The sequence below is a fragment of the Myotis myotis genome, unplaced genomic scaffold (genome assembly GCF_014108235.1).
Source record: "Myotis myotis isolate mMyoMyo1 unplaced genomic scaffold, mMyoMyo1.p scaffold_m19_p_12, whole genome shotgun sequence".
Lineage (NCBI taxonomy): Eukaryota > Metazoa > Chordata > Mammalia > Chiroptera > Vespertilionidae > Myotis > Myotis myotis.
The window spans coordinates 34,779,628-34,791,824 of NW_023416316.1; the positions used below are offsets into that span (position 1 = coordinate 34,779,628).

The 12,197-nt window shown below is 39.6% G+C and overlaps 1 protein-coding gene across 18 annotated transcripts in view; it reads right to left on the reverse strand.

Annotated features, from left to right (window-relative positions):
* The window catches only part of LOC118667433 (transducin-like enhancer protein 4), a 144,175-nt gene that overhangs the window by 16,572 nt on the left and 115,406 nt on the right, over nucleotides 1-12,197 (reverse strand). For 15 of the 18 annotated variants that reach the window (XM_036330759.1, XM_036330758.1, XM_036330754.1 and 12 more), the window contains 6 exons: nucleotides 5,680-5,799; nucleotides 4,593-4,646; nucleotides 3,944-4,096; nucleotides 2,600-2,732; nucleotides 2,052-2,245; nucleotides 1,485-1,561 (listed from right to left, as the gene is read on the reverse strand). In XM_036330759.1, coding sequence (XP_036186652.1) covers nucleotides 1,485-1,561; nucleotides 2,052-2,245; nucleotides 2,600-2,732; nucleotides 3,944-4,096; nucleotides 4,593-4,646; nucleotides 5,680-5,799 — 731 coding nt within the window. The remainder of the gene's footprint in view (nucleotides 1-1,484; nucleotides 1,562-2,051; nucleotides 2,246-2,599; nucleotides 2,733-3,943; nucleotides 4,097-4,592; nucleotides 4,647-5,679; nucleotides 5,800-12,197) is intronic. The other 3 variants (XM_036330755.1, XM_036330753.1, XM_036330756.1) reach the window with 1 other exon arrangement.

The window sequence follows — 12,197 nt, forward strand, 5'->3', positions numbered from 1 at the left end:
CACGAGTTTGATGTATCAGTGGAAAGTGAAGAAAAGGATAACGGTCAGGAATGATTAACACTGAGGGGCAGGCAACTTGGGGAGAGAAAGAGAACACATAGGAAACAAAAATGTGACCAGTCTCTGAGTGTATACTTAGTAAATAACTAAGCAATGGGAGGTCAGAAAAGGGAGAGATTGGCACATATTTTCTTCTATCCATCCATCCATCCATCCATCCATCCAATAGGTATAAATTGTGATCAACAACTATGAACCAGGTACCATTCTGAACAGCCAAGAGCTCTTCTGCTCTGTTATCATGGAACTTACATTCAAGTAGGGAGAGACAGATAATGGCTAATAGGCAAGTATGAAAAAGGCAAGGAACAGAAAAGGATGGGGAGAAAAGGCAAGGAGGATGCTATTTTAGATAGGGTTGTTAGGGCTGAACACTCAAAGTGACATCTTAGTATAGACCCGAAGTGAGACAATAGGCCACAGAAGACCTGAATGTGCATGAAAAACTAGAGAGAGCAAATGTCCCAAGGTAGGCAAGCCAGTAGGGAAGACTCTGTGCGAAGGGGATTCAGCTGCTACCAAGGGCCAAGTTATGAAAGCAGAGGGCAGGTGAGAAAGCAGTAGTGATTGGGGAAGCAGCATTTATATGGTGTGTATAGGTGACAGACAGGATACCAGGGGAAAGAGCAATGAGGACAGAAAACACATGTGACTAATAAGGTAGGGAGGGCCTGAGGGGATGCTTCCCAAAAGAGAGGAAGGAGAAAGGAAGCGAGCTGGGATTTTAAAGGAAAAGCCAGTGTTATTTCATAGTAAATGCTTTGTATCTGGGAAGATGAAGCCAGATAGCAGAGAGACCGGTCTACGGTTATATTAACTGAAAGTTACACTGGATTGAAATGAAGGATGTGGAATGAGATATGGCAAGATCAGAATGTTCAAGAAGAGGCTGGAACAATGATGTGTACAGGTTTTGCATTCATGACTCAAGGGGGCTGTGAATACATGGACTCCAAATACCCAGCTCCCAAGACAAGAAGCCAGCTGACAACAGAGCAAGCCACCTTTTCTGGAAACACAATTGAGCATAAAACCACACTTCTTTCTTTTCAGCCGTTAAAGTCTGGCATGTTTTTTCCCAACATGCTCAAATTTTGAGCATCCAGGTTTACATATGAGACTTTTTTTTTAAGGCAACAAAAGAACTGCCTCAAAAACAGAAACAGACGTAGAGAAAACCTGATTGCTGGAGCTGCCTCAGCAATTTGCATTTTCATATTAGCAGCTCAAGATTTTAAATTGAAAACACAAACCCCACCTCATTACCTCTTTCCTATGCTAAGAGAAAATGGAAAATACTTTGCACAGAAAAAAATGCAAGCCACGGGAACTGCCCTACACTGTCTAGCAGTGCCCAAAGTTTAAAGGGCCAGCAGAGCCCAGGGCCTGGCGCATGGTGAGGTGGGGGACAGAGAGATACTCACGGTTTTCCTCCTGGAATGCCTGTCAGGTTTGGAGGTATTGCTGGCACACGCATGTGATGGTGTGGATCAAATCCAACCTACATTTTTTTTTTGCAAGAAAAATAATAAAAACAGACAGTTACATTTACTCATTTCATCTTAATATCTTTTCTAAAACCTGAGAGAACAGATTCTTTAAAAATAACATTTTAGAAACATATATGGAATTATCTATTTATTGATGAAATGATGGGATGTGTATGATTTCAAGGTAACATAATTGGGAGTGGCGTATACTTAAAAATATACTGCTAATTATTCATGCTTATGAAGGAAAGGAAGCACTCACAAAATTATTAAACTACTTGCTGTTCTTTGATACATTTAAAAACATTTTAAATGGAATATAAATTAAAAAAAGAAATTCCCTCACAAGAGAAAATGGATCTCATGATATAATTACATATAGTTTAATTTATAAATACACACTATAGATAACTCAAATTATACAGACCGCATTAAAAGAACATGCATGAACAATCCTCTTTGTCTGAAATGTTTATTTTGTAAAAAAACCCACAGACGTACCACTGGTGATCTCCCATAGGCAGCGGCTGCGGCGGCGGCGGCAGCAGCAGCACTCATCTGCGGGGAGATGTTGTGCAGCCCTGCATAGGCGGCTCCAGGGCTGGTCAACTCCCCATTCATCCCAGCATGGGGCACGATCCCAAACGGGGTTGGATATGGACAAGGAACTGCCATTGGGGTCCTTAGGCTTGAAGCTACAGGCAAGGATAGAGGAGGAAAGAGAAAAACAAAGAACACAGGTAACAATAATGAAGACATTCTTATATACATTAAAAATAGGATCAGTGATTCAAATAAGCTTATTTTTATATTCTCAAAAATCATTCAGGCCTTCATCAGAGTTCGTTCATTCACTCTATTTTACTAAACATCTACTATGTGCCAGACACAGTAGGTACATCATGCCTGGTCGGGTTAAATAACTTAGTCAAACAGCCAATAAATGCTGGTTATTAATACTCTTAAAGAACTGTACTCTTTAAACTGCTTTAATTTCTGTAAAAAACAAGCAACATATAAATATGGAGAAAGCTTTTTTTTTTACTAACCCAAGGGGTCGACACCTGGCGGTTTTCCAGGTACAGGCCTCAATCCAGGAGTGGAATTACTGCCTGGGGTGGGTGCATCGGTTCGTGGAGTAGGGGTATTGGACTTTGAAACAGGAGTAGTAGATTTTTCATTCTAACAAGAGATGCAATAAGATACACTGGCAATGAGAACACAGTTTTAAGAATGATGTTTAAAAACAATGGTGTTTAAAAACAATGATGTTTTACATTTTAAAAGGTAAAGAAAAAAGAAAAACAGGAAAAGGTTCTTCAGTTTGGGCCTCTACTTTCATTAATTAAAGAAAGCTAAAAAGAGTCCCCCAAGACCATAAAACCAATGTTCAGGAGAACATACAAGGAAGCTGAATTTACTAGAGTAAAGTAGACCACTTCCAGAAAACCGGTGAGTGTCCTATGGAGGCGGACAGGTCATGCGTTCTATGACCGCCACTTGCTGGTGGCTTTAATATTGAATGGTGTGAGTTGGGCTCCTGGTGGACAGTTTAAGTCACTGGGACTTCCTGGTTAACAGATCCCATTAGAAAAGATCCAAGCCTGAATCATCATACAGATCAGCACAGAGGAGTTGCCATTACGAAAAGGCAAAAAGGCCCGAGAAACAAACAAACAAAAAAATTAATCTAGCTCTCGGTCAGACATACTCCATTAATTTGCAGAAAAAGTGATGAATTTTCTTTCTTTTAGCAGTGATTTCAAAAGGTTACTTAAAAACTAAATTTGTATTTTTGTTGTTGTTGTTAATGTTATGTTACAAGGAAATAACAGGTGAGGAAAAAGGAGGGCGCCACAAAAAACAAAATTAACTGCAGAGCCACAGAAGGGGTTATGAGGAGATCATCCTGACTTGCGAGCAGTTACATTTGCATTTCTGATTTGTAGTGTGAGTCAAGGTGGATTTTTTTAAATGAGAGAATATTTTTTAGATAGAAAAGGAAAATTATTGCAGTCATATATAGCGTGGTAATTCAACCAAAACTAGCAACAAAATCACATCCATGCCAAAAACTAAATTTACCATAAACCACAGGTGACAAAACTATCTCTGTGACCCCAGCGTGCATTTCTCCATCTTCACTAAGACATGTTTTACTCAATGTCCCCACCTCCCCCTCTCGCCTGGCAGAAAGACTCACAAGACAAACATCCATCACTGACAAGTCGGTAAACCCATCTGTTCCAAAAACGCTTGTCAATTAAACTGGAATGCTGAACATATACATACATTTGGAAATAAATGTCCTATAGAAAAATGTGAAAAGAAAAAAAAGGTCAAACCCAACCATCCTGAAACAGCAATACTGAGAAAGATGGTGAACTGCTTACAAGGCTAAGTTCTTTGGATTTGGAGGAAGGAGTACTGCTGGAGGATGCAATTGAGGCTGGGCTGATGGGGGCATCTTTCTTGAGCAGGCGAGTCTTGTCCAGGCCATTCTCTCTGGGGGAATGTGCTGGGCTCCCTCGAGGGGAAGACGGATCCTACAAAGTAACATCTTGGGTATTAATGCAGCATGGAACATTCACAATGCTGAGTACGTGCGTGTGGACATTTCTAACTGTTACGTATTTAATAGCTTAGAAGCGCAAAATGTTCTGGAATAGATAAGAGTCACCGAATCACTGAAGAAAATATTCAGTATCGAGGTCAAAGAAAATACTACATATTTATAGTATTTATTTAAAACAAAAATCCAAACTCTAAAAATTGGCAAGTCACTTGTCAATAAGATCTATAGGCTAACTCAGAGGTCTGGTGTGCATTTGTGGTGGTAGCAAAACACACTTGCACATCATAGAAAATAATAACAATAACAAGGATCGGTACCATAGAAAGTCAGTAATACACAAATTTTCCAGGTAACTATAAAGCAGGTCCTTTTAGAAATTAAGAAAACATTGTGGATACCAATTTTTAGGACACTAGTCATTGTTAAAGCTAGGTAAAAATAGGAAGTTAGATGAGCCGTAAACATACCTCATTGGAGACGTCAACCACCAAGTTGTCATCACTCTTCTCACCATCACTGTCCTGTATTGACAAGTGACAAGTATTATCACTGTCCTGTATTGACAAGTGACAAGTATTATCTCCTCCCCCAGTTCACAAAAAAAAAAAAAAAAATCACAGAAGTCCAGACTAACTGGTCATGTCATAAAAATGAACTGTACCAAACGATGCTAAACACTCTACAGTGTACTATGTCCTTTAATCCTCATGCTGGAAGCTCTGAGGTAGGTAATATGATGATTCCATTCTACAGTTTAAAAAATGGAAGCTTATAGCTTCCTTGTTACCCTATAGTATCAGCAGCAAACTGGCACACCCACACTGAATCTGCCTACACATGGGTGTGATGTGTTTGTTCTGTTGGTGTTTTTTTTTAAATCCGGGTATAAGTAGCCATAATTTTAAAATTGGCAGTTTTCACATGAAAATCCTCATTTTCAGCCTATACTCCCCACCCCACCCCCGGTCCGCCCTTCAGGCCTGCAGTCCTGCTAGGCATCATCACAGGAAGTAGAGTGGGGACTGCTTGCCTCCATCCCCATCCCATCCAGCTTGCTCCCTTTACTACGCGACCTAAAGAACCAGTCACTGAAGAAAAATGAGTGTCAACCAACGCCAGGGACATACTGGATGTCTCTGCAAGTCCCAGACCATAGGCTTTCTGTACTCCTCAGCACAGGAGGTCATCTAAACATTGTAACAGGTTTCCTATGATTTTGTATTTTTCTTTCACATTTCTAGCTGACCACAAAAAATTCAGCCACCTGGAAATATATGGAGGGAAACAAATAGATCTATAGAAATAATATAGAACACCCGAGTTTTCTATTAGTTGCCAGATAAAGCACTCTGTTCCCGTCACATACATGTGTGCACTACAGGACTTCGGGCTAATCGGTTAAGACAAAACTTTGACTGCAATAAATTTTCCTCCTTCCTAGGATGTTGTTATCCTGTATTCTAGTTTTGGCTGGTAACAGTTAAAGGATAACATGGCTACTGATAAAAAGCAAGGTAAATTGGCCTCCCCCAAAGCAAAGGTGAATGAACCTACATAACGAGCTGCAATTTCCTTTTCTTCAGTTTTCTGCTTTTTGCTATCAGAGGAGTAGTCTGTGGAGTTTCTGTGCTTCTCAGCACCTCGGAAACTGGCTGACGGAGATACTGAAGAGCTCTGAAATCAGAAAGGGAAGCAAGGTTGAGAGACTATCAGACATTTAACAGTGTGTTGTTGTTTTTTAATTTTATTTTTTTTCCCTTTATTAACGTATTACATATGTGTCCTTATCCCCCCGGCTCGTGCCCTCACCCCACTAGTGTCTGTGTCCATTGGGTATTGCTTATATGCATGCATACAAGTCCTTTATCATTTTGAGACTTTATCTTCTTTTTGTTCATTAGTACACACTTGCAAAGCTGGTACCAAGAAATAGGAGAGAGGATGAAGTGAAAAAGAAAACAGATATAGAGAGAAAAACAAGGAGAAAAAGAAGAAAGAGAAGAGGAGCAGGAAAAAAGGAAAGAACAAGACAGAATCAGAGATGAGACAGAGGGAACAGAGGAATAAAAAGGAGGCAGGGAATAGTGCAAACTCCAAAGACAGAGAATGGCTTTGTCTAAATGAGTTGCTAATATTAAACTATTAAAGGAGCTTTAAAGAACTGAGAAAGGAGGCAAATACAAGAGAAAAAGTAAGGAAGAAGAGGAAGGCTTCTTTTTTTGAAGTTGGCTGGTTAATGGGAAGTCAGTATTTTAAGGCTCTACAAAGAAACTGAATAATTTAGAGGGCAACTTGAGAGATATTTAATAGTTCCTCAATGAGAAAAAGAGGAGAGGTACTCTTTGGGAATTTAAGCATCCTAATATGATGATCATGTGCACAATTTACAGAATTTTGCTTCATCCCACACCTTAAGGGCTTGGGAGATGCAGTGACAGATTAAAACAAAACAATAAAACCTACACCTACAAAAATACACTTTATTCCTTTCTGACTCCTGGAGCTAGTATAACCCCACTCTTTTTTCTCTCTGGAATCCCAGGTACCCCATTAGGCCCAGGGAGTGGAGGAAGGTGGTCCCTCCTTCAGGATCAAGGTCAGGGGCAATCTGTATGAGCTTATGTCACCTCTGTCATCTCTGCTCTTTCAAAGAGCTCTTAACCTGAGGAGTTCCATACACAGAAAACAAATACCACAGACAAGATCTGAAGCACAGCGAATGAATGAGTCTGTCTGCCATTAAGGCCAAGTGGTTACTGGGCACATCTACATGGTTTGAGAGCTTAAACCCATAGATGAAGAAAGCATTGATAAAAACTGGAACTAACCTTAAGAACTGAGTGGCTAGTGGCTCAGTTTCAGAAAGATCAAACGGAAGCTCTCCATAAAGGTGAGGTGTAAGAGAAGGCTCAGGGCTGAGTGCAGGGCTAACCAGCTGAGGGAGGGCTGAAAATGCCTGAGAAGCCAGTCCCTTAGTAGGCACCAGGGCAAGACTCCAAGTGCTAAATTAGCCCAACCTGAGGTCGCAAAGGGCTGATTTAAAGGGCAAGAATACTTGAAGATAAGAACAATAGCTCTAGGAAGAACAAAGAATCACCACAAGAATATCCTTGCCTGGCATCCAAATCAGTTCAGAAAATTGTTCAGTGAAGGTCTTCTATAAAATTAACCCCTTAGCAAAACAGCAGACATTTGTTGTAGCAAAATCTTTACCGACACAACTCCTAGGGCGATGGGAAGTAAGGAGAAAATAAACAAATGGGACTACATTAAAATAAAAAGCTTCTGCACAGCAAAAGAAACCATCAACAAAACAAGAAAGCCCACTGCATGGGAGAACATATTTGTCAATGTTATCTCTGATAAGGGTTTAATCTCCACAATTTATAGGGAACTCATACAACTTAACAAAAGGAAGATAAACAATCCAATCAAAAATGGGCAAAGGACCTAAACAGACACTTTTTGAAAGAGGACATACAGAAGGCCAAGAGACATATGAAAACATGTTCAAAGTTACTAATCATCCTAGAAATGCAAATCAAAACAACCATGAGGTACCATCTCACACCTGTCAGAATGGCTATCATCAACAAATCAACAAAGGACAAGTGCTGGAGAGGATACTGAGAAAAAGGAACCCTCTTGCACTGCTGGTGGGAATGCAGACTGGTGAAGCCACTGTGGAAGACAGTATGGCGTTTCCTCAAAAAATTAAAAATGGAACTGCCACTTGACCCAGTAATATCACTTCTAGGTATATATCTTCAGAAAACAGAAACACCAATCAGAAAGGATATATGCAGCCCTATGTTCATAGCAGCACAATTTACAATAGCTAAGATTTGGAAACAGGTCTAAATTGCCCTACAGCAGATGAGTGGATTAGAAAATTGTGGTACATCTACACAATGGAATACTACGATGCTGTAAGAAAGAATGAATTCTTACCATTTGCAACACCACATGGATGGAACTGGAGAGCATTATGCTAAGCGAAATAAGCCAGTCAGAGAAAGATAAATATCACATGATCTCACTCATTTATGGAATATAATGAACAGAAATAGATACAGAGACAAAGAAGCATTGAACAGATTGTCAAACTACAGCGGAAGGCAGGGAAGGGTTGGGGAGGGGGGGCGTAAGAGATCAACCAAAGGACTTGTATGCATGCATGCATATAAGGATAACCAATGGACACAGACACTGGGGCAGCAGGGGTGGGGGTGGGGTGTCAAGGTGTAAGGGCATGTGCGGGGGTGGGGGGTAGAGGAGGCTGGAGGGAGGTCAATGGGGGAAAAAGGAGACATGTGTACTACTATTTGTAATACTTTAAACAAACAAACAAATAAATAAATTAATAAATAAATAAATAAAAATAATAAAATTAACTCCTGTACTTTTTTTCCTTTATTTTAGTTTGCTAGTAATACTGAACACATATAAAGATACACAAAATTTCCAAGGACATTTTAACTATGGAAGGCAGTGTGATAACCAGAACTTTGGGCTCTATATTCTGTTTTACTTCCATTGTACCATGATGCCACATTCTCCTTTCTGGCTAAACTTTTACGCATGTTGTTAGAGGAAAACCAATAAACTTTTTCCTCCCCAGGGCTGGTGTAGCTACCGAGAGATCACCCCCTAGTGGTCATCTGTAGTGATGACAACTCCACCACCAGCTCCAAAGGCAGGGATATAAGGTGGGAGTTTAGAGGAGAACCATCAGAATGACCAGTGAGTGGGTTCCCACTGATAGGGGCTGGATATTTCTAAATTCTTCCTTCCTGTACCAATTCCTCTCAAGGTTTTTTATGAATACTCTTCATGCATGCACCAAAACCTGTCATTATCCATATCAAACGTTCATCCTTAAGCTTAGTGGTAGAAAAGATGGCAGGCATTATTTAGTAAGAAGGAAGACTAAAACATTAGAAGCCAAAGGGTTTTAAAAGTGGATTGCTTCTTGACGATCATATATCTCCACTGAGTCCTCCATCTCAAGATATAAGACTTGGTTCAATGCTTCTGCTTTGCTTTCACACCATGGCCCAATGAACTCAGGTTTTTATGACCATCGCTCCACTGAAATCATGCACACAACCATCATCTGTGAGTTACCACAGTTAATGCCAGAGCCCCTTATCTAGTTCCTCCCCTCTCCAGTCTATCCTCTACATTTCTGAGACTCATACTTCCCAGATATTCAACAAACTGAATCCCCCAAAAAGCAACAAGTGGTTTCCCACCATCCAAATTTCTGAGTAGAGTTTCTTTTCTGAAGGCCTTCACTTCTTGCTCCGATGCAGGGTCCTGGCTTCTTCTCAGCATTATGAGCTTACCCCTAGTATTGTTCCCCCATTCTCCGTGTATTTATATTGCATCTGTAGCCTTTTTGCCAGGCTCCCGAGAATGCCCTTTCCCTCAACATCTTTTGAAATTTCCTCATTCTTAAGAACCAGCTCTACTATCACTTTTCAAAGCTCCTTCAGACACTGGTAGGTAGAATTACTCATTCCTCTGTCCCCTTAACATTTTGTTCACCCAAGGAACAGAGCCCTGATAATCAATTTATGGCTATTTGTTTGCAAGGCCACTTCCCACTCCAGCTGTAGGATCCTGGGGGCAGGGGAACCTGGCATAGGGAGTGGCACAGAACTGCCCAGAAATGTTGTTGAACATAAATGACAAAACATCCCCTCTGCATTCCTTAAAATCTTAATCCCAAATTCCTATGATACGTTTTCCTTCAGATTGGCCTCTAGGCTGAACAGTTTCAACAGGAAACCATTCGCTACAGTAAGATCTGAGTAGTGATGCCCCTTGGAACAGGCAATATGGAATGCCTGTCTCTTCTTCACCTTTACTCCTTCACTACTTCTACAGTCGATTTTAGCCAAAAGACCGAGAAGTGATAACCTACGTCTAAATACCTTAATCCTACTAATTTGATATTTAAAAAAAATTAATGTACATGTGTATGATTAATAACTATCTGATTATTTTGATTCTGATATACTTTATTAAAAGTTATTTCCATTCTATCCAAAAGGACAAAATGATTTGTAAAAAATGATTAAGTACTTTCTTAAAAATTAATACTAAATGATAATGCTTATTTAGATTTTTATGCTTATTTATTGGCACACATATACAAAGAGCAGTATTTTATTTGTGAATTTTACTGTAGATCAGAGGTACATGTTGGAGTTTCCTGGTAGAACAATAAAGTAGTTAATTATCACTAGCATTTAAAGGTTAAGCTGAACAATGGGCACTGGGGCAATAAGTGATGTTTAATAGCATGATTGCTCTGGAATCAAATTGGACTTGGCATGGACTCTCATGAATCTTACAAATCCACCATTCTGCCACTGAAGACCACCTCGGTATTTGCTGGGCATGTGAACAGGAGGGATTAAATAATTGCTGATAAAACAGCGTTTCACTTTTACAAGAAACGCTTACATTAATTTCTTTATTCTGATTTTAAAAGCTTACCTAGGTGAGCTATTTCCCTCTCTTACTACATAAGAAACTACTGGAGCTGCATCATGATTCTGTAAAAATCTATACATCTAGAAGCATTAAACATAAATCTTTTCTTACTATAGTTTGATCATATAAATATACTAGCAAGTTTGTTATGAACAGAAAGCCTGTGGCCAATCTAAAGAAGGCAAAATACCTTAAATGTGAATATTTAGCAAAAAGCTGTGAAAAATAAAACAATCATCTAGAATTAACTTTTTAAAAAGCTCTGTATTTTTAAACAATGAACACTTCTATTGGAATATTAAAAAGAACAAGATAGAGGTTTAATGAAAGAAAAAGAAGAGGGAAATAAACAAGGAGAAACTAAGGAAAATAATTTATAAGCCTTATTCTACGGAAAATTCTAATTGCTTTGTTAGTAAGAGATAAGCTTTAAAGACAGTTGTAAGTAACATTACAAATTATGTTTATCTCAAAATGAGAAAAATTATAGATCCTAGTTTGAAATCCAACCTAGACTTAGTAAGACTGTCTGACAAGTCAGCTGGAAAAAGTGATACCTCCAGCAATCTAAAGAAATGACTCGCCCCTTCACTTTATTCCTCTGCCACCTCAGGATCAAAGATGGCCTTGTATAAGAAAGAGTTCTATAAAAACTATTACCCCTAGAAGAGGTAGTATTGTTATAATTAGCTAATTTGAATAATAGGTAGCCCAGACTTTACTAGCAGGCAAGATCATCTCTCTGAGTCAGACTGCCTGGGTTTGAGTCTAGAGTTTTCCACTTAATAGGTGTGTAGCCTTGGGGATGCTGCTCAGTTTCACCTGTCTGTGGTCAACAACACCCCATCCACTTCCTCAACTGCACTGCTTGGAGAACTAAGTGAAAGAATCCACATAAGGTACAAGGCACAGTCCCAGGCAGACAACTGAGCCCTCTACAATAGCAACTCAGCACTACTGTGGACTGCACTCTATTTACTATAGAGCTGGTGTGGATCTTCTATTTTAAGCCTCACATAAGGACTATTCTAAGTATTTGTGTAGCACTACCCCTTCAGCATAGATATACAAATGGTCCATAATGATAGGGTTCCAATGGGCTGCTATTAACCAAAACATCTCCTTTCAACAATCACAGTAAGCTTTTGGTTCAATACTGCAGGCAGGACTATAAATACCACCTCCACATTGGACTTTCTAATTTGATTTCAAATGCACATCAAGCTGCTTATGCTTTCCCTTTGCATAGGTGCAGCGCTCAGACTTCCCTGCTCACTTACAAGATTCCAACCAGAAAGAATATGCTAAAGGCCAACTGGACAACCAGGATCAAGAACTCTCAACTCCTTCATTACTATCTGTGTGACCATCAGCTACAGCCTTCAAATACCCCATCTACTTGGCACCAAATGGTAAATCCATTTTCAAACAGATAAAGGGGATGATGACAGGGCAGGGACACCACAAAAATCTATTCTACCTGTAGTTCATTCTGTACAGGAATTAGCTTGGTCAGGAATAATTCAGGGGGAGTCTGTTTATGGCAGTGGGGATGGGTAGGATGGAGA